We start from the raw sequence: 26,726 nt of genomic DNA, 5'->3' as shown, positions 1-26,726 counted from the left end.
CTCCTGCGTTCAAAGGAAGGGGAAAGAACATAAATAACAGGAACAACAAAGGGACAGACAGTGACTAGAGAGAGAGACTATTTTAGGCGGGTGGGGAGAGGGGGTGGGGATGGTCAGGAACGGTCTCCCTGAAGAATTTGATCAGAGACCTGAGTGAAGCGAGGGCTTATGACATGTGGAATAGCTGAGGGAAAGAGGGTCCCAGGCAGAAGAACCAGCAGGTGCAAAGGCCCTGAGGTAGGCATGTGCTTGCCCTGTGGAAGAGACCAGTATGGCTGTCGTGGGTTGAGGGAGAAGGAGGATGGTTGGAGATGAGCCCAGTGATGGGGCGGGGGGCTTATAAACTGTTGTGAGGATTGTTGACGGGAGTAAGTAAATGACAAGGGGGTAGAGGATTCCTTCAGCCAGAGCTCTTGACTCTGGGTCAAGGGACAAGGGGCAGCCTCAGGGCCAGGTCTCTGCTGTTGGTGAGGGATGGCTCCTCTCTTAGCTCTCTTCCTCCTCTGACTGGCAGGAACCCTGATGGCCTCCTGCTCCATCCTGGCCCTGTGAGCCAAGCCTCGCCCAGGGGGGAGAAGCTGGGAAGGAGAGGGGTCAGTAGAGGGAGAAGCTGCCTACATTTCTGGAGCCCCCACATCGCTGGCCCATCATGCAGTCCTGGGCCTGCCACTGCCGGGGAAGGCCAGTCCCCTTTGGGCACAGCCAGGCAGCTGAGCATCCCTGCTGAGGTTGCACCAAGGGTCCCTAAGTCCTTATTGCAGAGAGAACACTGACCTTAAAATGGAGTGAGTTCATTAAAAAGTAGTAGAGAGAGGCCTGGCTTTCCAGTTCACACGCCCAAAGTATCCATACCTCAGAAGGTTGTCGAAGCCTTCGCTGAGGTGCGTGTGAAGATACGTGGAGCCCAGCCGTGGGAGGGGACCCTCCCCGGGGGTCCCTGCCGCATGCCAGGCCTACTCCTGAGTGCATCCGGGCCTGCTCCTGAGTATCACCCCGACTGGGGTGAGGCCCTACCTGCCCCCGGGGGCACACAGCGAGGAGGTGGTTTATTCCCACCTGTCCCCCCTCGTCCCTCAGGTAATGGGATCCAGGTTCTCTTTGGGGTTTATCTCTTACTGGAACATCTACTTTAGAAAGCCCGATATGATGCCTCTACGGGAGACCCATTTCCCACGGACTCTCTTCTCCAACATTTGCTATTCACAATTACACCAAGGAAGGAGCATCCAGGGGGGTAACGGCCTCAAGCAAAGCTCAGAATCATCTTCCTGACGCTCGGGATAGCTACATGTAGTCCTGCTGCTTGGGTCTTCCTGGACGTGACCTAGCTCTGCACGTGTGGTCAGGGCCTGGTGGCTCTGAAGTCACCTTAGAGGGGCACAGACATGAAGTGACTTGCTCAAGGTCACACTGGAGCCAGGACAGCCTCCTTGAAAAGCCTGCTCTGTATGTCCCCCCCACCTCCCACCCCATCCCCATGTGGTCCCTGCCCCATGAACTTGCTGAGGCTTCCTTTCTTAATTACTGGGCTGCCATGGGGAAATGAAACACCTGCCAGGTTCTTCCTTTTCCCAGCAAGGAGGCGCCCCAGGACCCCCTCCTCCCAGCAGGGCCCCACCGGACCTGAGGTTGCCTTGGGCAAGCCAGCTTTGTAGAAGGGCTCACACATGCAGAGCCTCTAAATTAACTGTGGCCGCCGCCTGCAGGGGATTGGGGGGTCACAGTTCCAGGGCAGGGTTAGGGGATTTATGTCCAGGCCCCCAGCGAGGTGTGCTTTCAGAGAAGTGTTGCAGCTGACACAAGCAGGTAGCCTTCCACCTCCCCAGTGTGTGTGTGTGTTGGGGGGGGGTTTGCGTGTGCACACGTGCGATCACTTTTAGACAGGGGACAGAGAGCAGACAGAGGCAGAGACAAGACTCTAAGATGGAGAGGCAGAGGGTGACCATAAAGTCGGAACCGGAACCCAGATCGCTGGACCAAGGACATACCTTTTATCCTTACCTCCTCAGAAATTGCAAAAAAGGCAATTCGCCTTTGATCTGAGCCTGGCCTGAAGCCCCTTCCCAGGACCCTCGCCCCCGCCGTGCAGAGGACACACGGGTGGCTGGCACACCCACTGTGTGTGCTCCGCAGGGTAGCCCCAGTGTGCACAGAGCGTGTGGGGCCTTCACCGCCACGCTCGTGCACCTTGTGATCCAGTGGCCGTAAGGGGTGAGACCCACCTTCCTCTGCCCCCCAAGTGCTCGTTTCAGCGAGCCTTCCTAAACCCTGACCCCTTTATTCCACTCGCGTTTGTGAGCTCTGAGGCTGCAGACTGGGCTGTGTTTACACGTTTAAATGATGGGGTCTGCTCGTCACGTGTTCAGACCACCATTTCCATTCCTAAAAGGACAATACCTGAATCCTTTCCAGCCGGAAATGGAGCCCATGACCCCTAGATGTGTGCTTAGCATTGGCACTGGGAGCCATGAACCTGGCTCGGGGCCTAGGACGGCCGGGCAAAAGGTATGGCTTCCAGAGCAGTGATAGTTCGGCTCCAACTTCTCGAGAGCTTTCTCATGTCTCAGGCAGAGTGGTCTCATCGGTGTTCGCATGACCATGAGACTACATGGTCCACAGAGGCTCAGAGAAGCTAAAGCCGCACGCTAGTGAGCGGGAGAGATGAGTCCCCCTGTTACTCTGATGCCTCTGGCCACTCCCCATGCTGCCTCCCCAGGGCAGCCCACGGAGGACAAGTAACTTGCTCAAGAGTATGCTGTTGGCTGGTGGCAAATCAAAGCCTAGATCCTGAGCCCCCCACTTTTCCCTCTTTTCTAGTGGGTTTCCTAATTCTGGAGAATTCCATGGCTTGCCCCACCAGCTCTCAGACATCTTAGACACCCTCTGATCCCACGTGCTGGAACTACCTGCCTGGGTTCTAATGCCAGCCTAAGAGCTGTGCAACTCTGGCCAAGTTACTCCACTTCTCTGTGCCTCAGTTTCCCCATCTGTAAAATGGGCGGAATAACTGTGCCCACTTCATAGATTGTTGTAAAAATTACGTGAGTTAATCAATATGAAGTGTTTAGACGTGTGCTTGGCACATAGTAAGTGCTCTGTGAATGCTAACTCATCATCACCATCATCAACGCCTTCCTCCCTTCCCTGGGGATGCAGAGGCCATGACTGGCTCAGAGTTGGCCACACCATCCACCAGCCTCTCTGCCCCTTCTCACTGCTGTTGGGCCTTACCAGGAGAGGGAGGAGGCCTTCCCAGGCACAAGAGGCTAATCAAAGAGCTCATCTTTGGCTTATAATAGGCTCTGCCTGGGTCATCTGCCATTCGTTAGAACCACGGAAGACCTGCAGCAGGCAGGCCCACCAGGGCTGGCCGGACATGGTGTCTCCGTGTGCCAGACTCAGCAGTAGCAGGGCCAAGGTCAAGGGCTCAGCCTTCCTGGCCCTCTGGCAGCCCTGGTACAGGGGAGTCCCCGCTCCAAAGAGCGCTTGACAAAGGATGCATTCCAGGATTTGGACAGGGAAGTAGGGCCAGGCCCTGGCATCAGAGGGTAACCGGCTCCAACTCCTCCAGCCCCTTCTGCGGGAAAGCTCCCCCCAGGGCTGTTCAGACCCTGGCATGCCCCCCTTACCAGCTGCCAGGGGCACAGCCAGAGCCCTGCCTGCTGTGGTTAACTTAGCCTCCCGGCCAGGGTTTGCTGATTGCTGAGGGCACTGCCCCCCACCCACACGGCCCCCCTTGGACCTTCCCCGTAAGCTGGGGAGGCGCTTCCATCTTTATCCTTGTGTGCACAGTGAAGCCGCTGAGGCTCAGGGAGGTGTTGGGAATTGGCAGAAGCTGCACAGCCTGGACACAGGGCTGGAACCCAGTTCTCTGAACACCCAGTTCTGTTCTCTCCCATTCTCTGCTCCCTGTACAACAGGGGGAACCACATTCACTTCTAATCTGCTGCTTTGACCCAGGGTCACTCCCTAAATACTCCTTAGGGTCAGGGCTCCACAAACCACAATCAGTGAGCCAAATCCTGCCTCGTCTTTTTTTGTAAATAAACTTGTGTTGGCCCCCAGCCAGGACCATTCCTTTACATGCAATCTGTGGCTACTTTCTCCAACAAAGCAGAGTTGAATCATTGTGACAGAAGCAATATGTCTGCAAAGCCTAAAATATTTACCGTCTGGCTCTTTAAGGAAAAAGTTGCCACCTCTGCTCCAGATGAGTCCCTGGCAGATCCCCTCCTGTCCCCTTCCCTAGGTCTCCCATCCTGCCCAGCACCAGCTCACGGGAAGAGCACAAGGTAGGGATGTCTGTCCCATTGGACAGATGGGAAAACCAGGACCTGAAGAAGTTTTATTTTTCATTATTATTATTTTGTCAGAAGGAAGTAGAAATCTTCTCCTGGTGCTCCATAAGACTGAATACTTGCTCATCCCCGAGGCTTCTGGGTGGGATTGCCAGCATCTTTCCTGGCCTGGAAATAATGATATTTGGTGGAGTTGATGACCAGGCTTCTGGGGAGGATGGAGGATGCCTTCGTTCCCCTTTGTCTGAGCCCCCACCCCTCCTTACTCCCTGTCCCTGTCTCCACCCAAGCCCAGCTCTTTCCCTCCCCGACCCCTGACCTGCATCCCTTAAGACCTGCATCCTAGGAGCAGCTGGGATGATTTTTTATGGGGAGGAAAGAAAACAGGGCTTTCTGACTCCTGCCTGTCCATCAGCTCAGGCCCCGCCCCAGATTTTCCTTTGATTCATTTCCTCGCAGGCTTTTCTTAGCCAGACAGGAGCTCTGACATGGTGTCTCTTGGTTTTTCTGTTGTTTGCCCTCCAGAACTTGAGCTGCAAATACCTGTAGCATTCCCTTTATGGGAAGGGGTTGTGGCCTCCCTAATTCGGGCCAGGTGACTAGACTCAGTGCAGTTGCCCTGGGAGACCCATTGACTCTTAATATTTATTGCCAAGCAAATGTAACTGGGGCAGTGACCCCCATGGAGAGGAGGCTAGGAGGGGGAGGGAGCAGGCTTGATTTCTGCTCCAGCGACAGTTCCTGGGTCCTGGGGAGGGGGGTGTGTGGGGGAGTTCAGGGATTCTTGCCCTGGTGAGTGAGAAGGGGGGGGAAGCCTCACCCGTCTGCCCCAGTACACGAAACCTGTTAACTCAGGGTGGGGAAGCTTTGGGATCACCCAGGATAACCCAGCTTTGAGGGGTCTCCTCTCCATGCTGCACCAGGCATCACAGAGGCAGGTTGGAAGTGAGCCAGGGCCAGTGAAGTCCCCTCACTGAACACAGGCTGAGATACAAGGAAGCTCAAGACAGAGAGGAGAGGAGTGAAATTGATGTGACATTGACAGCAAACTGGGTCATTGAAACAAAGGTGAAATCAGCAGCCAAAGGGAGGGCCCGACAACTGGGACGGAAGCCCACCTTGAACAGTATCTGTGTCATCTCAAGCAAGCTCCTTAACCCTCTGGGCCCTACTCCCCATAAATTAAAATCATCTCTGCCCTGCCTTGCTGGATGGTTGTGAGGATGAAGCAAGAGTGTAAGCTTAGGAAGGCTTTGGGAGCTGTAAAGCAGAGTATTGAGGGAAAGCGTTGTGCTGTGATTAATGTCAAGCAGGATGGAATTTGCTTAGATGCCAGGAGGAACTTCCCTACTTGAGGAGACATCAGAATGAAGTCGTGGGGTTTATCCTCCTTACTGAAGATATTTAAGAATAAGATCAGATCGGTTTGCCTGTTCCAGCTATTCTTGATGTTGGCAGAGGCGTGGGCCGGATGACTTTGGATGTCTTTTTCCTGACACTATAGTTAGTTCAATCAGGCGGAAAGTGCCCGGTGGCCCTATCTGTGAGTATGTGTGTGTGTGTGCGTGCACAAATATGTACACGTGTGCCTCCGTGTGTGTACATAGGTGTGTGGCTACATCTGTCCGGGTGTCTATTTGTGTGTGTCTGGGTATATGTTTGTACATTTGTCTGTGCACGTGGGTCTGTCTGTGAGCACATGTCTGTGTGGCCGTCACGTTGCAGTCTGTGTGGGTTTATGTGCACGTGGCTTGTGTGTAGAGCAAGTCAATGAAAGCAAGCCTCAAGCTGACTCATCTTCATTGCTAAGTTGTTGGAAGAATTTCTTCTTGCCATCCTATCCAGCTTTGGAGGATGTGGACAAAACGCCAGGGCAAAAAAAGGATTTTAAGTTTGACTTCAGTTAATTAACTTGTTGTTTTTGTTATACACATTTCTAAATGTGGGGTAAGAAGAGCTAGATGATGGGCGCCTGGGTGGCTCAGATGGTTAAACGTCTGCATTCAGCTCAGGTCATGATCCCGGGGTTCTGGGATCGAGCCCTGCATCGGGCTCCCTGCATGGCAGAGAGCCTGCCTCTCCCTCTCCTTCTACTGCTCCGCCTGCTTGTGCTCTCCCACCCTCTCTGTCAAATAAATAAAATCTTTTTTAAAAATAAAAAAAATATTAAAAAAAAAGACGAAGAAGAACTAGATGAAGAGTACTGGCTCCGGAGTGGACTGTGGAGGCCTGAATCCAGCCTCCCCCGCTTACCTGTGATCCTGGTGTCTTACTTCCCCTCTTGGGGCCTCAGCTTCCACATCTGGAAAATGGGGGTAACAGTGCCTACCTCCCAGTGTCGTCGTAAGGGTTAAGTGAATTAGAACACGCAAAGCCCTTAGCACAGTGCCTGGCCCATAGAATGGACTTCATACACGCTAGCCATTGCTGTTACTAGTTTAAGCAGCACTTCTGGCCCTGGCTCCTGACAGAAAAAGCACCGGCTTTGGAGCCCACTGCCTTGGGTTCAAGTCTGCCGCTTAGCAGCTGTGTGTCCTGGGGCCAGTCACTGCACGTCTCTGATCCCACTTTTCTGAGCTGTGAATTAGGAATACTAGGCCTGCCCCATAGGATGATAGTGAGGTTCAAAGGACAGAAGGTAAGAACTTCACACGGCGTCCACTGTACAGTAGGCCCTTTTGAAAAAAATTCGTTTCTCTTGTTCACCTGCAAAAGAGAACTCCCCCCGTCACCTCCCCCCATCACCCCTACCGGTGGAATTCTGGGTCTCACCCGCTGCCTGGGTCCCAGTCACAATCTGTGTTATCCTGTGGGACATTAGGGGCAGCCACAGCCTGGAGCCCTCAGCGCCCTCCTCCACATGGGAGGCGGGGGCCTCTCTGGAGGAGTTGCCAGGGCTCCCCCACTCCTTCCCCCCGCCCCCGCCCCGCCCGGGGCTCAGACCTGTGCCCTTTCCTGCCCTGTTCCCAGGCCCCCTTCATACTTCAGAAGCCATTAAATATTTAAATCCGGGCTGTGCAGCAACCAGGTTGCCCCAGCAACAGCCCTGCATATTTTGGGATGGATTACCAAGTCTTTCAAAGGGTCTCTTGCAGCTCCAGGCCCTGAGGGCGGGATGAAATGTGGGAAAAGAGGGAGGGCTGGGGGCTCCTCCTCCCCACTGAGGCTTAGAGATGCAGTTGGCCGAGGAAACAGCGGAAGGACTCAGGGTTAGAGAGAGGGCAGGCAACACAGAACTTCCTGGACTTGAACCCAGGACTCGGGCCTGCGGGCTTCTCTTGCTCACTGGCTCTGTCTAGTGTGGTCTAAGAGCTGGTCAGCTGGTAGGTGCTCTAGCACCTAGCACTGTGCCTTCTGGGGTCAGAAGCCAGCTGGGCCACTGTGGGATGCTCACTCACCTTCTCTGAGCCTCAGTGAACTCCCCGGTGACTCAGAAATAATTGGCCTATTGAAGGTGGTGTTGGGGACAGTGCTCAGCACCATCCCTGGCACGTGGGAAGAAGGAGCAGTTATTAGATCGATAATATTCCAGCCAGTACCCTGTGTATCCTCTGAAGGGACTCAGAGGAGGCAGGAGACATGGCTCTGGCCACCAAGGGCTTCTGTCTCGTGGGAAAGGGCTGACAACATGTTCAGACAACACATCGGGTGTCCCCCTTCCCTGCCCCTTCCAGTCCTAGAGCCAGCATCCTGTGGCTCCTGCCACGGCCACATCACCTTTTCTGTGGGCTTTCCCTGGGCGGAGTTTTGAGGCCACCCCCAGCAGGTGCCACGGCTGCCCCCAATGTGTGGCAGGGAACACCCAGGCTGGGGGTCTGGTCGATGTCATCCAGCCCTGACTGGGCGGTGTGCCCTTGGACGGGTGTCCTTGGCTACTGGATGGGGGTGACCTCCTTTCTGGAGAAGCCTCCCTCTAGCTGGCACAGATGTGCTAGAAAACCATAAGGATAAGGATGGGCTGTTCCCCCGACACTTCATCCTGTGGGTGCCCCTCAGGAAGCGAGCCTGACGAGGACGCCGGGCCTGCAGGCTCCTCCTGGTCTCTGTGTGGACTCTGCTCCTTGAACACGACTCGAGGCTGGGGTGGGTGGCCAAGAGGCCCAGAGCGCCCACCCCTGACCAGCGGACACCAGCCACGCCCCGAGCACCTCCTTCCCTGTATTCAGTTCCATTTCAGATCTCTGGGGGAAGCAGAAGAGATGTTCCCGCCCACCGAGCCCCAGGCTCTCTCCAAAGGCAGGAGGGTTTCCAGAGGATTAAAATCTCTTGTCTGCTCCCTCACTGGAAGGCTGGCTTTCTTTCTCATCCGCTTGGTACCCACACCGTCTCCCAGAACCCAAGTGTCCTTGTCATAGCCCCACAAGGATGTCCCCTGGAGCCTGGGAGCCTTGTTTGCTTGGAATGTCCGCTCATTTCCTCCACCCGCCTCCCTTTCCCTGGGTCCCAGGGCTGACAGTCAGGGAACCTTTCCCTGAGGCTCAGGGAGGCCTGAGGACAGGGCAGGACTGGCTTTGGGAGGAGGGCCGGCATCGGCACTCTGCCCTGCCTTTGTCCCTCCCAGCCCTTGGATTCTGCTGTCCTGAGGCCAAATCCTGTGCCCAGTGCACGGAATGACCGCTCCTCTCTGCTCACGTACAAGTTCAAATTGGTTGCCTTGCCTTCAGCACCTTGACCGTGGCAAGTGAAAGTCTCTGCAAGAGGGCGCAGAGCCTTTGTCCCCAGAGGCCTTTGCAAACAGGCCGTCGGACCGCCAAGGCAGGAGGATGGACCCATTGTCCTGTGTCTGGGATGAGCATCTTCTGTGGCTTCAGTCCAGCCCAGGTCCATGGAGGGAATGGGAAGTGTGCATTGTGGCAAGGGTCACTGTGGGCATCAGCAGGCCCAAAGTCCCTACAGCCATAGCTCTGGAAGACAGCCAGGGCAGAAGGACAGGAATTCTGCTTTGTCTGTCCTAACCATTCTTCCAACCTACTGTGTGACTTTCGGCCAGTGACTTCACCTCTCTGAGCCTCAGTTTCTTCATTGGTGGATCCAGAGCACCCAACTCCCAGGTGGTCGGGAGGATTCACCAAGGTGGTCTGTGCCTCGTCTTGTCAGGAGCCAAAATAAATTCAGATGTCAGTCTTGGGAGGCTGCCTTGAGTCGGGGAAGAGCAGCAGACTTAAAATCGGGAGCTTCTGCTTCCAGCTGTGATGTGTGACTTTGGGCAGGACCCCGTCCCCCTCTGGACTTCAGCATCCGCTGTGAAAAGAGAGATTTGGAGGTCACCTTCCCTAAGGCACTTCCTTCTTTGAAGATTCTCTGATGGAAACAGGCCCATGGGAGTTCTGGGACAGGGGAAAGGGTTGTGGCAGGGACCCTCAAGATGGGACCTTCCTAGACCTGCAGATCAGACGTTCTGTGCCCTCGACATTCACGATTCTGTGAGTCTGGCGGGGCAGGAGAGGCTGTCTTTTAGGATCCCATTGCATCCCTGGCAGGCTCTGCCTGGTTAACCTTCACAGTGCCGCCCCCAGGAGCCTAATTAGATTTGAGCCCCCGCTCAGCTGTGTCCATGTCCCCATGTCCGCGCCATCACCAGGCACACCAGGATTTCGGGCCAATTGCTTGTTTACGAGACTGTCTGTCTTGGGAGGAGGCCCAGCAGGCAGCCAGCGAGCAAATAATTCCTCCCCCCTCAGCTTTGAACCTGATGGCAAGGGTCATTTTTATCCTGACAAGCCTCTGCCTCGTGCGTGTCCTGATGAAGGAAAACAAACACAGGGCTCAGAGGCCGGCAAACCTGGTGTCGGTTCTGGCTCTGGGACCTTTCTAGCCCCGTGGAGCCTTGGTTTCCCGGGCTGTGAAAGGGAATGATGGTGGGATCGTCTGTTTTGCCTAGCTTTTTGTGGGATCGAGTAAGATCGCTCTAGGTGAGCACCCGGGACACAGCGCCTTATCATGGCCCTGTGCTCCTCGCACCCCGGCCCCCCCGCAATAAGCGCCCCCTCCAGCCCCGCCCTTGCTTCTTGGGGCTGGCCCAGAGTACTCGGTTGGGATGGCTGTTAACACTCCTCTCCAAGTGTGGGGTTACGGCTTGGCACTAGATTTGAGTGAGTCCTTGCGGGAGGAAAGCCACCGCTGTCTGCGCCCTGGCCCACGCCCAGGGCTGGCACTAGCAGGGGCCTGGCATGCAGGAAGGAAGGAACTGGATGTGCAGCCCCAAAGCCCTTTTAGCTCCATCATTCCACCCACCCACTCACCCCACCCTACCCCACCCCCCCGGTAGCCACAAAGGCTCTGAAAACCCCCATCTTACAGGTGAGGAGACGGAAGCTCAGGAGGCAGACTGGCCCAGATCTTGCAGCTTGTCGGGGCAGAGCCCTGCTGGTGGGAAGCCAGGCTGCTGGGGGCGTGGTGGCTCCAGTGGGACCCTGAAGGCTCTGCCCTGGCCCACAGCGCCCTCGCCTGGCTGGGGCGCTTGCAAGACACTTCTGGGCTCTACCCCAGCCCAGACCTGCATTTGCTTCCTCCCATGGGGCTTCTCCATCGCTCGTGTCCACCTGCCTCCTCCTCTTTCTCTCCGGAAAGTATGCCTGGGAGCCGAGGGCAGTGAGAGTAAAAGGAGTGATTTATGAACTGAGCTGTTCTTCTTAATCAGAGAACCCCTCCCGGGCCCTCACTGTGCAGATGGGATCGAACTGCCATCTGGGGCGGTGGGAGGGGCAAGGTTAATAAAGCTGTCTGGCCCAGGCAGGGGCCTGCACAAGAGAACCCCAAGGCACTGCGTGACCTCACCCGTCTCTGCCCCTCTCTGGGCCTCAGGGCTCCCATCTGTCAAGGGATGGCAGGATTGGGTCATCCCCCAGGGGCCTCCAGGTGGCACAGGGGAGGATGCTAGCTGGCTCCCTGGGAGTTGGCCTGGTTGCCTGATTCAGGATAGAGCAGCCCTGGGTTGGAAATTTTGGAGCCCAAGGCATAGCTCTTCCTCTTTCGCGTGTCCTCTCCGTGGGCTGGTGTCTTGTTGGGAGCTCTGATCTGGAATCCAGCTGGCTTATGCCTGAATCGTGGCCGTGTCTGACTAACCATGTGAATAAACTCAGGCCAGTTCATTACATTCTCTCAATCTCAGCTGCCTCATATAGAAAACGGGATAATAAGGGTACCGACCTCGTAGGCGAGGAGTACATAGGAGAGATGCTTAGCAAAGCCTGCTCCATGGTTAACACGCAGTACTATGAGTTATCGTTAGAGTCGGTTATTGCAAAATAGTAGCAGTTAACTTGAATTTAGGGCCACATAGGGGAAAGATGTTTGTAGCTATCCCGACCAAGCCATTTGCCCAGGGTTCTCCCCCATGCCCTCCTCCACTGATGACTCCACTTATTTCCACTATGTGATGTTACTGGTAATACTAGCTCCCCATGGGAAAAGTACTTTGCAGGTTTCCAAGGGTTTTCATATCATATCAGTTAATTTCATGTGCTTCATATCATGAATTGTTTTTTTTTTTTTTAAGATGTATTTATTTGAGAGAGAGAGTATGAGCAGGGAGAGGAGCAGAGGGAGAGGGAAAGAGAGAGAAACTCAAGCGCACTCCAGGCTGAGCGCAGAGCCAGACTTGGGGCTCGATCCCAGGACCCTGAGATCATGACCTGAGCTGAAACCAAGAGTCGGATGCTTAACTGACTGAGCCACCCAGGCGCCCCCATATCATGAATTCTTACAACCACATTTGACTTTGAAATTGAGGATCACTGTTTTCAGAGGAGAACGTGGCATCTCAGGGGAGGGTTAGTGACTTTCTAGAAGAAGGTCTCAGAGGAGCTGGCCAAGGCAAGTGCCGTCCCAGCTGAGATGGGGTGCATGTGGCAGGCATCCCCTCGGCTGCCCTTTGCCAGCTTCCCCTTAACACAGATCTTTGCTGGGTCAGGAAACGGGAGCCAGGCCATGACTGGGGGAACAGGAAGGACAAAGAGAGATGGGAGGTTGTTCAGGGCAGTTGGAACCCCAAAGAGGGGTAAGCTCGTTTCAGCCCAGGAGCCGGCATACAATGGGGCAGGGATATCCAGTAAAGAGGAGGCGGGCAGGTGCCAAACGGAGTTCAGTGGCTCCTCCTTGTCACTGGATGGGCCTTGTGTGCCACCGGGGCCTCTCGTTCCAGCCTCAGTGTCCAGAGGAAAATGGGTCACATCATACTCAGGACAACTGCCAGCCTGAGATGCTGGACAGGGCTGGGCTGGGGTGGGGGAAAAACAGGGGTAGGAGAAAACTGACTCCTCCCCACTTCCCTGAGCCCCGCGGCGGGGCTAGGCATGGGGTACAGCCCCTGAACTAGAATTGGGGCTCCTTTCCCTAACTGCAGAGACCCTAGCTCTAGAAAGGAGCCTGAGTTGGCTTCCTCTCGCCCTGTGAGTCATCCCTGGACAAAGTTCCAGCCCAGAGCCTCTTGGACGTTACCTGGACCCAGGGGGTTTCTCCCTGCTCCCCCCACTTCCTCGTGCCCACCCTGCTGGTTGTGTCCTGCCTGGTAGGGGCCAGGGTGCAAAGAACCTCCCCTCAGCCCGAGGGCCGATTTCACGGGATTCATCACTGTTTAGGCCAGATGGGGCTGGGCATCTGCCCCCCTCCCCTTCTTGGCTCCCAGTACGGCTTTTCGGATGCCTTGCCTGGGATCTCCTGGGATCACAGGAGGATGCTCAGCTTTGCCATTTATATCGGTCAGTCTCCGTTTCCTTCTGTAAAATGGGCCAATAGCCCGCCCAGCAGGGCTGCTGTGAGGATGCAGTGTGATCCCACACGGGCGGATAAAGCACTTTCTCTCAGAGCTCGTTCTGATCCCCATTCTGGGTTTGCACTCCAGCTCCCAGGCGTCCTAGCTGTGTGATGCTGGACAAGCCATTTCCCCCGCCGGGCTTGGCTTCCTCTCGGTAAAGAGCCGTGCCTCCGTGAGCCCTACTTCCAGGTGTCGTGAGCATTCAGGGAGCTCACGTGTGAGCGTGTAGCCCAAAGCTCTCTGCAGCAGATCCAGAGACAGGCGATTGACGAGCCTGCCACGTGTGCGTGTGTTTAGGCCAAATAGGGGTATGGGGGGCCTCAGCGAGCTCTCAGGAGGGAGGCCCCTTCTCTTGCCTTTCCACCTGCCCAGCCTCGCCTCCACGCTTCCTCAAGACTTGCTCCCCTGTGCTGCCCCTTCCCCAAGAACCCCCCCCAACTGCCCCCAGTGGAGTGGAGTTACACCCATGGACGGTTAGTCCTCCTCCTTGCGGGTCCCCAGCCCTATCGTCATCGCTTTCTTTCCTCCAATCTCCTCCACCGCCACCACCCGACACAGAGGGTGAGCTTAGATGCATCCCCGGTTCCTAACACGGCACCCAGCACACAGTAGGTGCTCAATACGTGTCTCCCGAGCAGATGCATGCGTGGATGGAGAGGAGTCTTTCGTCCACCACCCCTCCACTGATATGAACGGGAAGGAATCTCATCTGGCACCTGAGACCCCCAAGTCTCCCCCTTCCTCGCAATGAGAACGCCCCCTGCGGCCCAAGCCCCTCACTGTTCCAGGCCCTCCTAGCGCAGGACCCAGCCGTGGGCTTCCCCAAAGGTGTGGCAGAACACAGGCCTCCATCTGGGCCCATTTGACGGCTGAAAGCAAGCCCTCATTCCCACGGCTGGGCTCCGGCTCCCTATAGGAGCCTTCTGGCAAATCCTTCTGTGAGGCGAAGCAACGCTTTCCAGCATCCAATTTCTCCCTTGGGGCGGGGGTTTGAGGAACACGCCCCTGCTGTCACTCTCCCGGCTGAGGCCTCCCTGCAGATGCCCAGATGACATCCAGGTGGCATCCAAGTGTGTGGCTCACCAGGCCCGCCGCCCCCTCTCAGTGCCTCAGCCACATGCGGTCTGTCAGCACAGACGAAGCCCGTGCCAGAAGCCGAGAGTCTCTTCAAACTGTGGTTCCCCGCACAGCTCCTGGGAGGACCCAGGAGCTGCCATCTGGGCAGAGGGCAGGCCCCCCGTGCGGGCCTCCCCAGCTGGAGTGGGCCCAGCTGCTGAGAGCTTTTCATTAGCGCTAATGGACCCAGATTAGCCAGGCACTTGCCCCGTGTGCATCCGTAGGGCAGGTTTTCATAAACAGCTTCTTGAACGTGGCGGCTCCTTACTGACTTCCTATAGTAATTGAATATTTTCTCCTTCTAGGACAAGCTGGGCCAATAAAAGAATATACAAGAGGCCCTCTGGCCGGGAGATTCTGTCCTGCTGACGCCCAAAGAACTGCCCAGGTGACAAGTCAGCAGTTGGCGCCCCCTCTCTCCCTGTGTACCTCTGCCCTCTCCCCTGACACTGCCCTGCCTCGTCCTCAGTTCTTTCTCAGTCTGTCTGTCTCGACCCACGTCACTTCCTGCTGTCTGTCTTTCTCCGTCTTTCCCTCTCTTCCTGACCTGTCTTTGTTTCTCTGATTCGTGAGATCTGCACTGTTCTCTGTCTCCGTTTCTCTTTTCCCACTATTCATTCATTCAGACCTATGAATTGAGGACCCACTGTGTGCCAGGCACTGCTCAGGACTCAAGGAATAAGGCAGTGAACAAAACAAGTCCCCGCCTTTATGAAGCATGCGTTCTAACAAGGGAAGAGACGTGCTACCAACATAAACAAGCACAAGACCGAGCCTGGAGTGTATTCCCAGGGCCCTGACCTGGCCTTCAAGACCAGGGTGCTCGGCTCACATCCATCACTAACTGGTTTGCTGACTTGGCCGCACCCCCTTTCCATTTCTCAGCCTGTTTTCTCATTTCCAAAGCGAGGGGGCCCTACCTGCTTATGACCGAGAACTTCTGTTATGGAAAATGCTGGTGTCATAAATTACACAAGCACCAGCTTCTAAACCACCAGTGACACGATCAGTAGTGTCAGAGAGAAGTTTCCCTTAAATCCCCTTAAAGCTGTGAACCACTGGGTTTCGTTGTATGAGGAATAGTCGCTTGCATCTGGGGGTCACGTTGTACGATGAAACACCTGTCTGTGAGCCCAGAGCCGTCACTTGGCCAGGTGAGGGGACACCATGACAGGCACCACGACAGGATCCTTGAGACCATGAGATCCAGGGCAGCAGCCCCCACCCCACCCCCCCAATGCTCACCCTGGGTCAGACCCCTGCGTGGAACCTCAGCACCTAGCCGGCTCCCCTACACGCTCTCCCCGAGCATGGGGGGAGTTGAACTCACATGAAGTCGACTCTGCCTGCAATGTTGACTCCCACATTTCATCCCTCTGGGCCCCAAGATTTAAAGGATTTTATCTACCAAACAGTGATGCCTTTACCAAGTCATTTCCTAGGCATACATTCGAGTTTCTCGTGCATTTTTTGTACTGCAAAGTCATATATACGTGGGGGTTAGAGTTTCCGAACAACCCAAGAAACAGGGTCCCCAGCCTGGGGTGATTTAATTGCCCCCAAAACCCAAGATACTTGCCCCTTGAGCCAGCTGGTAGTGAGCGAGTGGATGATTTCTGAGGTGTTCTTTGCAATCCTGAAAATAGCTTTAGGAGATTGCCAGTCTCAGGGAATCCAGTTTGAGAACCACTCTTCCCACTCAGAAATCCTCCGCATCAGAGTCCTCCCCTCTCTCCGACGCGGGGAACTTGGCCAGTGTATTGGTGTCCGAGAGAGTAGGGGAGAGGAGCCGCCTCACGGCGGGGCCGCAGGGAGGGAAGAGGGACGGAGCCACCGTGTGCCAGGTGTGACGTGAGGTGCCCTGCATCTAGTCCCATTCGATCTTCAGCCCACACTTTTTCCTGAGGTCAGCATTCCTGGCCCCATTTTGCAGACGTGAAAGCAGAGGCCCAGGGAAACTGTGTGTTTGTCTGAGGTCATGAGGCTGGAAAGTGGAGGGGCCAGGCTCCCCTCCAGGTCCCTGTCAACTCCAGGGATTGGGCAAACCCCAGTGGGCCTTTCACCCCGGGCCCAGGGAGGGCGTATCATTTCCCTTCAGCAGAGAGACCTCCATTTCTCCTTCATAAGTGCCTTTGAGCATCATTTCTGAGAAACAGGACCTCATAGTCTCAAGATTCTTCTCAGCCCACCTTCCAGAGACTGACTATGTCCCCACCCTCCTTAGAGGTAAATTAGGGAACTGGGCTGTGATTCACTTAACTTCCAAAGGGCTCTGTGGGTGAGTGGCGCTCTCAGCCAGATCCAGGCAGGGATTGGGGGGGGTCCCCTGGTCTGTCCCTCTTGTCTGGCCGATTGGCTAAGGAGGTGTGTCCCACACTCAGAAACGCCTGGTGGCAGGTGGAGCGGGCTGGCGTCAGTCTTGTGACTTCAGCCTGGCGGTGGATGATGGCCCAGAAGGCTGATCGCCCTGAAAAGGGAGAAATGAGGTAGCAGTGGAGGTATGAAGACAGGCCTGCATTGTGGAGGAGGATGGATGAATGGGGCGAGGGAATTTGCACTTATCGAAAATGATGATGAAGAGTTGTGGCTCCAGATGAAGACAGACGTGGGTTCAAATCCTGGCTGAGGCACTTCCGTGCTGTGTGACCTTGAATGAGTGATGGCACCTCTCTGAGCCCCAATTCCCTGGCCTGATAAGTGGAGATAAAGTTACCTCTACCCTGGAGCTTTATGAGGATTGAGATTGTGCATGTTCCTTGGCCCTTAAATGTAAGAATTTAAGATCTGCCAACAGTTACTAGCTGTTGCTAGAGCTGCCACGTGCCAAGCCCTGCGCTCCCTATTTTCCATGCATTATGAGGAAAGCATTATTTTTATACTAATTTTAAAGACAAGGAAACTCAGATGCATGCAGTTTAGGAACTTGCCCCCAGCCACCAGCGAAGCCTAGCAGGGCTGGGATTCGATCCGTGGTCAGGAACCAACGCCCTCTCTCCACTCACACCCCTCGCCCTGGAGCTGGAATTGGGCCTCTGGATCTCCATCTGCCCTCTAGCTCCCATCATCTATTTTTCTACCTGCTTCACCTTTGAGGTTGTCAGAGGCTCTTCTTCCCAGAGACACGCTCCTTTTACTGCATTTGTCCAGGAGTCCAGCACACCACAAGCTACCCATTAGATGTAATCGGTAACGAACGTGGTACGTAATAAATACAGGTAGCCCGTTTATGAGCTGCCGTATTTATTATGCCCCTTAATTGCTACAAAGCCAAAGCCAGCTGAAGCCAGACCCTGCCCTGGAGAGCAGCTTTGCCTGGGTGGGCCGAGGAGGGGGCCGCTAGAGCCTGGCCTCTCGCAGACTTCCAGCATCTTAGTGGGGCAGTCCCTTCTGCCCTCCAAAGGCCCATCTGGTTCAAGCCTGATGGAAGGAACTGACAAGTCATCAAACTGCTCCATCATTTTGCAGAAGAAGATGCTGAGGCCAGAGAGAGGAAGTGACTCACAGGGCAGGAGACTCAGGCTCTGGACTCCCAGTCCAGTGCTCCTTCTGCCCTTCTCTCTACCTGAAAGCTGCCCCCGGACCAGGTGGAGCACAGGATCTGGGGTGGGCTGAGAAGCATGCTTATAAGCCCTGGGATGTTGGGCAGGTCGCTTCCCTTCCCTGAGCCTCAGTGTCCCTATCTGTACAATGGGCAGTGCTTCCCTCTTCATGGGGTCATTGAAAGAGGGCACATGGGGTCATTGAAAGAGGGCTTCGTGGAGGTGGCATGTGGCTGGCAAGGAGTCAGTGCTGAATAAATATTCTTTCCTGTCCTCGTCCCCGTTTCCAAAGGGCGCCGAGTCTCAGCAGACATGTGGAGTTGAGTCGGCCTGGTACCAAAAGGAGAGGGGGCCGGAGTGCAGCGCCTAGGGTTCAGGCCACTGTCCTGAGGTCCTGAGCTCAGGGCGCACAGCGGCCCAGGGAGGCCCGTACACCTGCCGGGTTGGCGTGGCCATGGGAAGGGCTGTCCACCCCGCTCCAGGCCAGTGGTGTAGTCACTGACTTCTCACCACAGTGCATGATGTGGGCCCTCAATGCCCATTCTTGCAGATGAGGAAACTGAGGCTCCCAGAGGTTGGGTCATTTAGCAAAGACATAGCGGTAGAAAGATGAAGAGCCAGGATTGGAGCCCAGGTGTGTTCGACTCCAGAGCCTGTTCTCAGAACCACTGTTTAGATGCAGGTGAGATGCTGCTTCTAGAAGGCTAGAGGTAGAGGAGGGGTGTGGCTGGTAGGTGGGCATGGAGATGGCATCCTGGGGAGCTGCCCCGGAGGCAGAGAGCCCGGGCTAAGGGCTGATGGAGGAGACAGAGATGACCCACGGCTAAGGGTGAGGGTCAAGATGGTCAAGAATGGGTGGGCACTGGCGTGGACCAATCAGAACGCAGGCTGGCTAAACAGCTGGCTGGTCAGACCTGGGGGTCCCCACCGAATCTCAGCCCTCCCACTGCCCACTGGGAGGTTGGGTCCCAGGACAAAGGAAGGGACAGGTCCTCCTGATCCTGCCTGTCCGGGGCAGCTCTAGGCTCTCCGGCCTCAAGAAGATCTGGAGACAAAGGCAGGCACATGGGGCATCAGAAGGAGTCACGTGGGGCCTGTCCTCACTCTGGAGAGGGCACAGCAGAGAGAGGAAAGGAGGAGGTTGGGAGCCCCTCTGCTTGTGTGGATCCTCAAGCCCCCTCTTTTTAACTGCTGGGGGTGCAGAGGACACAAAGACGCGATGCACGCAAAGCCCTTAGCCTCGAGCCAGGCTTCCTGCCCGTGCTGTTTAATTAACGTTTGCTAGGTGGTGGGGCTTTATGCAGTCCGGACCACGTACCAATCCCTGCTCTGTCCCCGGAGGAGGGCACAGCTGCCATCCCACGCCTCCGGGAGCTCACCAGATCACTGGCTGATGACGTAATCCTACACAGTGTGGGGGAGGCGGGGGTGGAGATCAGCAGTGGCCGTGGGAGCTCTTGGGAAGGCAGGGACAGGATGGGGGGTGTCGGGGATAGAGGTGATGCCTTGAGGGATGAACAGGAATTAAGTGGGAAGGGAGGAGGTAGAAAGGCAGTCCGAGCAGAAGGGATCAAGTCACCAAGTGAGCTCCGGGGACTGTCCTCTGATGTCGATGGGGCAGAAGCGTACCAAAAGGTGGTCGTGGGAGTCTTGGAGGCCCTTGCAGTCCACGGTTAAGGGGTGGCTGGTCTCCTGTAGAGGCCAGGCGGTTAGCAGGGGCCTGATGTGGCTAGATGTGCCTTGTGGAAAGGCCCCTGTGGGGGCAGTGGCTGGAAGGGGAGTGGCTGGAGGTAGGGAGACCCCAGGCCAGGGCTGAGGCCACATCTGGGTGAGAGAGGAGGAGGCCGGGAGCCAGACTGAGGCTGGAGGCACTTGAAGGATCCCTGAGACGGAGTGGATGGTGTCACCAGATTCTAGCTTTGGAGGCAGATGACATTTCATAAACTCAGGCCACAGCTCAGTGAAGGAAAGAAGAGTCACACACACACACACACACACACACTCTCTCTCTCTCTCTCTCTCCTTTGTTCTTCCAAATTAGACTGCCTGGGTTCAAATCTCGGCCTCACCACTCACCAGCTGCAACCTCAGGCAAGTCGCCTAGCCTTTCTCTGCCTCAGTTTCCTTCTCTAGAAAATTGGGATGATGATTGTACTTATCTCATAGGTTTTTGTGAGTTAATACATGTCTAGTGCCGAGGATGGAGCCCTGCACCTACTAAATGCTCAATGTTATTATTCCCAGGGGTGGCGACCAGCCAGGTGACCCCAGGAACCCTGTGTTCCCCTTCTCCTCTCACCCAATCTAACAAAAGCCCTTGGGCCAAGCGCCTTCGGAAGGACAAAGGCTTTGAGCCTGGAGCCCTCGGTTCAAGTTCACTCCCTGACTTTCTTTTGGAGTGGCTTTGTATTCATCACTGTGTGGTCTGATGCTTTGGTTTCTGCCACCCAATAAAATAAGAAAGCGCATCTGGCTTGGGTACTCTGTGCCCTGCCTGGGTGTCCCCTGCTCAATCAGCCAAGCCGAGCAGCCAGCAGGAGCCAGGCCATGTAAGGAGGGAAGCCCTCGGGCCCCAGGGCCCTTGGCTGCCTGACCCAGCACCTTCCTCATGGACTCCCAGATGCCCGAGTGGTGCCATGGCCACTGCCCAGCACCAAGGTCAATGCTTGGCACACTAGCAAAAACCACAAGAAGAGGAGATGAGAGGCACCAGCCTTTCCTGCACGCCCTTCCCCAGCAGCGGGTTCTGCCTGTGCTTTTCTCCCCATGGATTCAAATGCACTTTTAAAAACCCTCTAGCCTTGACCAAAATGCCGCGCGGGGCTGGTCCTGTCATCTCCAAGTGGAATGAGCCAGGAGTGCGGGAGGCGAGCATAGCCCTGGCCCCTTTGTTCCTTAGACTATGAGGCCTTCCTTGCTGGGGAGGGCATCGGGTTATGGTCTGGGGTGGGGACGGCGCAGATTTGCTGAGTGCCCACCGTGTACCAGGCACAGTGCATGGGCTTTGGTGTTAGATCTTAGCATTGCTTCCTACACGCTCTGTGGCCCTGGGCAAATCCCTTAATCTCTCTGATAATCACATACGCCTTGCCACAAACTGAGCCCAGCTCTCTCCCGAGGGAGGATGGAAAACCGTGGAAAGTAACCAAGCACCAGCTTCCCTACACTCGACCACGTCCAACACATACTCCCAGGACCCTTTGCACCACGTCCTGTCACGGAAGCGTAGACCACCTGCTGGGGTCACCTGGAGAGGGACTCAGGGCAGGCTGAGCTGCAGCCGTGGCCCTTACCAGCTGGGGGAGGTTGGCCAGGCTATTTTCATCGTGAGCCTGGTTTCCTCACCTGTCCCATGGACCTCTGACCCCTGCCCCAAGTCGCTCCCCGGGCCGTCATGAAGAAAGTATGGCAATACTGACTACTGAATATGGACGTGACCGTGTGCTTGAGGTCTGACTCGTGAGAGCAGATGCTGCTGTCTGCTTCCCCTGGGGATGCGGAAGGGCTGCATCTTGTTGGCTTCAAGCCCCAGTTCTTGGCACCCAGTCGATACACAGTAAATGTTGGCTGAACAGAATTGTATGCAGAGACTCGCTACCAGGGGCATACTTTTAGGCAGAGACGGGGAAGGCTCCTTAGGTAGGTGGGATGCCATAGGTCTCGCTAGGGAGGTAGTCAGGGCGTGGGGAGGGTTTGGCCTCGGGAAGGGGGCTTGGGCCCCTAGGTAGGTGCCCGCCCCCCCTTTCCCCTGTGACACTCGTCCACTGGCACCATGGAATAGCCCTGGGCTGTCCTACAAGCAGGAGGGCGTGTGGGGCGGCAGGAAGTTTGTGAGGCCCGGATTCTGATCCTGCTCCATGACCTTGGCAAGTTCCTGAAGGCTCTGAGCCTGGGTGGCTCGTCTGCCCAATGGAAGGCTCACCTCTGCAATCAAGCCCTGTCTCGAGGCAGCCCTGCTGAACACTTGCCACCTGCTGGACATCGTTCTAAGCATGTTACTGCATTATTTCCGTGAATCCTCACAATACGGCTGGGAGGAAGCTTCTATTTTTAATCTCCTTTCTCAGGTTGGAAAGAGCAAGATTCAGAGAGGTAGAGTGATTTGCCCAAGGCCACACAGCAAACGAACGGTAGAACTGGGCTTGAACCCAGGCAGGTTTGCTTCCCCGAGTTCTCACTCCTCACTCTGGCCCCACGAGGTAAAAAGCTACCTCCGAGAGAGGTAATTGTTACCCGTCTCCCTCTTCCTCCACCAACTGGGCTGCAAGGGCAGGGCTGACCACGGGGAAGCCCCACGGGGGAGGGGCAAGGGTTCGTTCTAGGTGGTCCCCCAGCAGGGAAACTGAGGGGCTTGCTGTCTTGTAGGTAGAACACCATGGAAGGCGACTGTCTCAGCTGCGTGAAGTATCTGATGTTTGTTTTCAATTTCTTCATATTTGTAAGTATTGCTGGAGCGTGCCTGGGATCTCCCTAGGCCTCTGCTGGGTGGGCAGAACACACCGTGGCTGAGAAATAGTCACACCGGGCTGAGTCCTGGGGGCAGGACAGGGGCCAGTGCCAGAAGCAAATCTCCCCAGCCAGCCAGAATTTCCCAGACGAGAGGCCGCCAATGGTGCCCGCCCCACTCCACAGAGCCCGTGGTCACAGGGGAGATGTTTTGTACAAAGGGTAGGGGCCTTCATCCTGGCTGCTGCCTTGGGATCCGACCCCTGGTGGAGGGTGGGAGAGAAGGAGGGGAAGGAGAAGAGGGCAGCCCAGACAGTCCCACTCAACCCTGAGCCCCAGCGCAGTTGCACGCCTCCGAGCTGGCTGGGCTGAGCTGCTGTGACCACCTGATGTAATCTGAACCCAAAGCCGACTCTGCATCTTACCCGCTGTGTGATCAGAAACACATTTCACCTCTCTGAACCTCAGTATCTTCATCCCTTCATTACCTACCTCAACAGGTTTTTTGAAAACTAAGCAAGATTGGTTTATTAGGAAGTGCCTGGAATGTGGCTGCACTGGCTAGCTTAGCTCCAGCCGCATTCAGCCTGTGGATTCTGTACTTGAAAGCACAGAGGCCCTGAGCGCTCAGGTGGCCAGCTCCAGTGTCCCCACCTGCAATGGGGCTATGTCCCCTTGGGCAGCTGAGTCTGAGCCCTTGAAGCAGCCTTCAGCACACAATTGTTGAACCCCAAAACCTTAAGAGCAATGAGGAGGGAGGTAGCTTTTACCAGAGCTTTTGTAAGGGACGGAGGGGAAAGGCAGTGTCCAGCACAGGGTGACCATGGGCACTCTGTCATCAGCAGTCCTTGTTGGCCTTCCCTTTCTCTCCGACCAATGCTGGGTCCTTCCGGCCTCTCCGCCGCTCCTCTGCCCCTACCTCTGTACCTAAGAATATTGTCTCCTGCTCCGAGCCCCAAGCCTTGCAGTTCTGCCCACCAGCTTACAGACCCCTCTCAGACACCCAAAGCTCACCAGTTTGCTCTTAGCCGCAGCCTGGCATTGCTGGCTCGTGCCTCTGGGGGACCTCGGGGGACCTCTGGTCCTCCCACTACACAGGGATTTCAGACACTTCACCCCAGTCAAATCTGGATAAGGCCAAACTGTTTTGTTCTTCTCCCCACCTGATCTGCTTCCAGTCCTTGTCCGTCCCCAAGGAAAATGGAACAGATATTTTCTGAAACTTGCTAAGCACATTCCTATCCACTCTGTCCTTTATTTCTTGGGGCCACCTTGGGGGGGGGTGTGTGTGTGGAATTTGTATCTTCTTTTACCCATGAGGAAGCTAAGGCTCAGAGAGGTTAACCCACTTACCCAAGGTCACACAGCTGACAAGCGGCACAGCCCTTTCTCTGGACTAAGCTGCCTTTCTCCAAAGATGAGTAAGGCATAGAGAGATGGGCCGTGGACATGACGACATAAACAAGAAGGCTTTCGCGGAGCCGGTTTGAGAGTGGTGAGCCCACGCTGATGAGAACTCCTGTTGAGGACAAAGTGGACGGCTTGTGTCCACGTTTTCCCAGCCCCAAGCATGGTACAGGCCTCAGAACATGTGCCGTGGCCTCGGTGAGTGTCAGAGAAGCCTGGGATCCAGCCCTGGCTCTGCCGTGAACTTGCTGTGTGACCTTCAGCAAGTCATGGCCCCCTCTGGGGCTCAGTGTGGAAGCAGAGGGTTGTACGAGTGACCTCATTATCCTGCAGGTCCGACATTTAAGGAGACTATAAAAATGGCCGATAAACTCCCCAGGACATGGTCCCCAGCAGCCCACGATGGGGTGTGGATCGGAGGTTGGGTGTAGAGGATGCCCCTGAGGTCTGGGTAACCAGAAAAATGCAAAACCGTGAAAAGCATTGCTTGGACACTGGTTTGTGCAGCAAATAGGGTTTCTGCCCAGTTCTGTGGGGCTCCCCGGGGCTCCCCGGTTCCACCGTGGGGCCTGACTCAGGGGAGACGGCGTGTGTGTGTGGAGCGTCTAACCCCCCTGTCTGCCTCTTTCTTCTCCCCACTCCTGACTGACCCTGAGAGCAGCTGGGTGGGGCCTGCCTGCTGGGCATCGGCATCTGGGTCATGGTGGACCCCACCGGCTTCCGGGAGATCGTGGCCGCCAACCCCCTGCTTATCACGGGCGCCTACATCCTCCTGGCCATGGGCGGCCTGCTTTTTCTGCTCGGCTTCCTGGGCTGCTGTGGGGCCGTCCGTGAGAACAAGTGTCTGCTGCTGTTTGTGAGTAGCCCCACCCCCACCCCACCTGTGGGTGCCCCCGGGGGCAGAGTGGGGGCGGGGGGCCTGTGTCTACACTGCAGGGCACTCCGCAGTCACACCCAGGTCTGAGCCAGCTAGCTAGGCTGTCCTCCAGGAGTGGCCCTGGTGGACAGGCACGTGGGCGGTGGGAGGCCCAGGGGGATGAGAGGGCAGTGGGCAGGCCTGGGTTTCAGGTGCACCCTGCTCTGTCCCCTAACTAATGATGTGACTTTGGTCTGGTTTCTTAGCCTCCCTGAGCTTTGGCATCTTGGCTTGTTAAACAAGGGGCAGCTTAGCTGGAGGTTGGCACCAAATGAGGCCACCAGCGGATGCTCTGTTTCTCTGACCTTCCGTATTCCCGTGGGCTGGGTCCTTTGAGCCTCTGCCTATGTTCCTGGACTTGGTGGGTGGGTCTCCCACCCCAGTGAGGTCCTGTGGGCGCCCAGGGCTTGGAGAGCTTCTAGCTGGAGCCCAGTCGCGCTACAGGGCCAGGTGAAGACAGCCCTGCTTAGGGAAGAGTGTGTGTGGATGGGTCAACGTGCAGATGCTCCTCGTGGGTGAGTGGGTGGAGGGGTCAGGAGTCGAGCAATCCCGGACGCGTGGGCGGGTCAGCGGGAGGACTGTCTTGCAGTGCGTCGGCTCCTGTGGCTTTGGGAGGGAGAGATCTGGCACCATGCCTCCTCCCCAGATTAGAACAGGCCGTACGGCCCCCGTTCGTGTCACAGTGAGATTCCCCACATCCCAGACAGGAAGTGAAATCAGCTGTGAAATGTGTGACCCGGGAGCCGGGGTCCCTTTTGGCCTTCAGCAGCCTGCACACTGCGAACCTCGCATTTGAGGAGAAACAAAGAAACCTGCGGGCGCCCCCTGGCGGAAAGCCCTCTACAGTGCCAGCCGGGGCGACGCAGGCTTGGGAGCCCACGGGTACTTTAAAAGGAGCTGGGTTGTGGGTCCCAGGTCACGCCAACCCCTCTTTTCCCCGCTTCGCCTCAGCCCCCCGGGGTCTCATCTCTGAAGCCAAGACAGGAGGCCAGGCCGGGGCGCTGCGCTGGGAGCAGGCTGGGGGCCTTGAGAGTCCTCCCCACAAACCTGCAGCCTCTGAGCCTGCCACTGGATGGGTACATGGTCCCTGTGGAGAAAACCAAGACCTAGGGACCAGCTGAGATTCGCCCCAGCCCACCGAGGGAGAGCTGAGCTCCCTTAGAACCTTAAAGTACCCCTTCCACCCCTCTCTTCCGCCACCTTCTCCTTCCTCCCTTTTCTCTCCATTAGTCTCGAGATCTAGGAGACCTACCTACGTTCATCCCTTTCTTTTCTTGTTTTCTCTGCCTCCGTCTCTCTGCCTCTTATCTCCTGCTTTCTATTCCTGCTGCCTCTCCTTATCCTTCTCCTGAGCTCTCCTAGTCTCTGCTCCTCTCTCCCTACTTTCCCTGTGTCCTCTCCCCTCCTCCTTCTCGCTCTCCTCTCATCCCTCCCCTCTCCTCCCCTCTCTGAAGCCCAGCCCCTATTAGCCTGAGGTCTCAGTGCAAGTCACAGGCAGGGGACTCTTGGACCCAGGCCCCCTGTGTCTCAGACCAGGGCTAGTCAAGAGGCTCCTAACCTAAAATGGACTCACATGTCTGAAATTCACCTAAAATTATGTGCAGAATATTACATTAGGGCCTAGTGTGTGTGTGTGTGTGTTGTGTGTGTGTGTTATGTGTGTGTTGTGTGTGTGTGTTGTGTATTGTGTGTGTGTTGTGTGTGTGTTGTGTGTGTTGTGTATTGTGTGTGTGTTGTGTGTGTGTTGTGTGTTGTGTGTTGTGTATTGTGTGTGTTGTGTGTGTGTTGGGTGTTGTGTGTGTGTGTTGTGTGTGTTGTGTGTGTGTGTGTTGTGTGTGTGTTGTGTGTGTTGTGTGTTGTGTGTTGTGTATTGTGTGTGTTGTGTCTGTGTTGGGTGTTGTGTGTGTGTGGTGTGTGTTGTGTGTGTGTGGTGTGTGTGTGGTGTGTGTGTTGTGTGTGTGTTGTGTGTGTGTTATGTGTGTGTGTTGTGTGTGTGTTGTGTGTGTTGTGTATTGTGTGTGTGTGTTGTGTGTGTGTTGTGTGTATGTGTGTGGTGTGTGTGTTGTGTGCCTATACATATGTGTTTGCGTGTGTTTTGCTGTGTGAACATGTATGTTTCTGGGGAGAGATGCCACAGCTTCTGGAAGGTTTTCAAAAAGATACATGACCTCAAAATATAAGAAGAACTGCTTCTCCTTCTGACCTGGACTGGCCGTGTGGTGGTTCCTGCTGAGGAGGGGCACCATGTC

General features: G+C 55.8%; 1 protein-coding gene across 6 annotated transcripts in view; it reads left to right on the top strand.

Moving 5' to 3' along the window:
- TSPAN18 (tetraspanin 18) overlaps nt 1–26,726 on the top strand; it is a 180,838-nt gene that overhangs the window by 139,309 nt on the left and 14,803 nt on the right. For 3 of the 6 annotated variants that reach the window (XM_081798273.1, XM_081798276.1, XM_081798272.1), the window contains exons 3-5: nt 14,475–14,557; nt 22,074–22,146; nt 24,223–24,417. In XM_081798273.1, the coding sequence (XP_081654399.1) occupies nt 22,084–22,146; nt 24,223–24,417 (258 nt within the window). In that variant the 5' untranslated portion in view covers nt 14,475–14,557; nt 22,074–22,083. Of the gene's footprint in view, nt 1–14,474; nt 14,558–21,775; nt 21,865–22,073; nt 22,147–24,222; nt 24,418–26,726 lie in introns of all 6 variants that reach the window. The other 3 variants (XM_081798274.1, XM_081798275.1, XM_081798277.1) reach the window with 3 other exon arrangements.

The sequence above is a fragment of the Leptonychotes weddellii genome, chromosome 11, assembly GCF_054177405.1.
Source record: "Leptonychotes weddellii isolate Sample4059 chromosome 11, ASM5417740v2, whole genome shotgun sequence".
Taxonomy (NCBI): Eukaryota; Metazoa; Chordata; class Mammalia; order Carnivora; family Phocidae; genus Leptonychotes; species Leptonychotes weddellii.
Note: the sequence above shows the minus strand (reverse complement) of the source record. Positions and strands in the feature narration are given on the sequence as shown.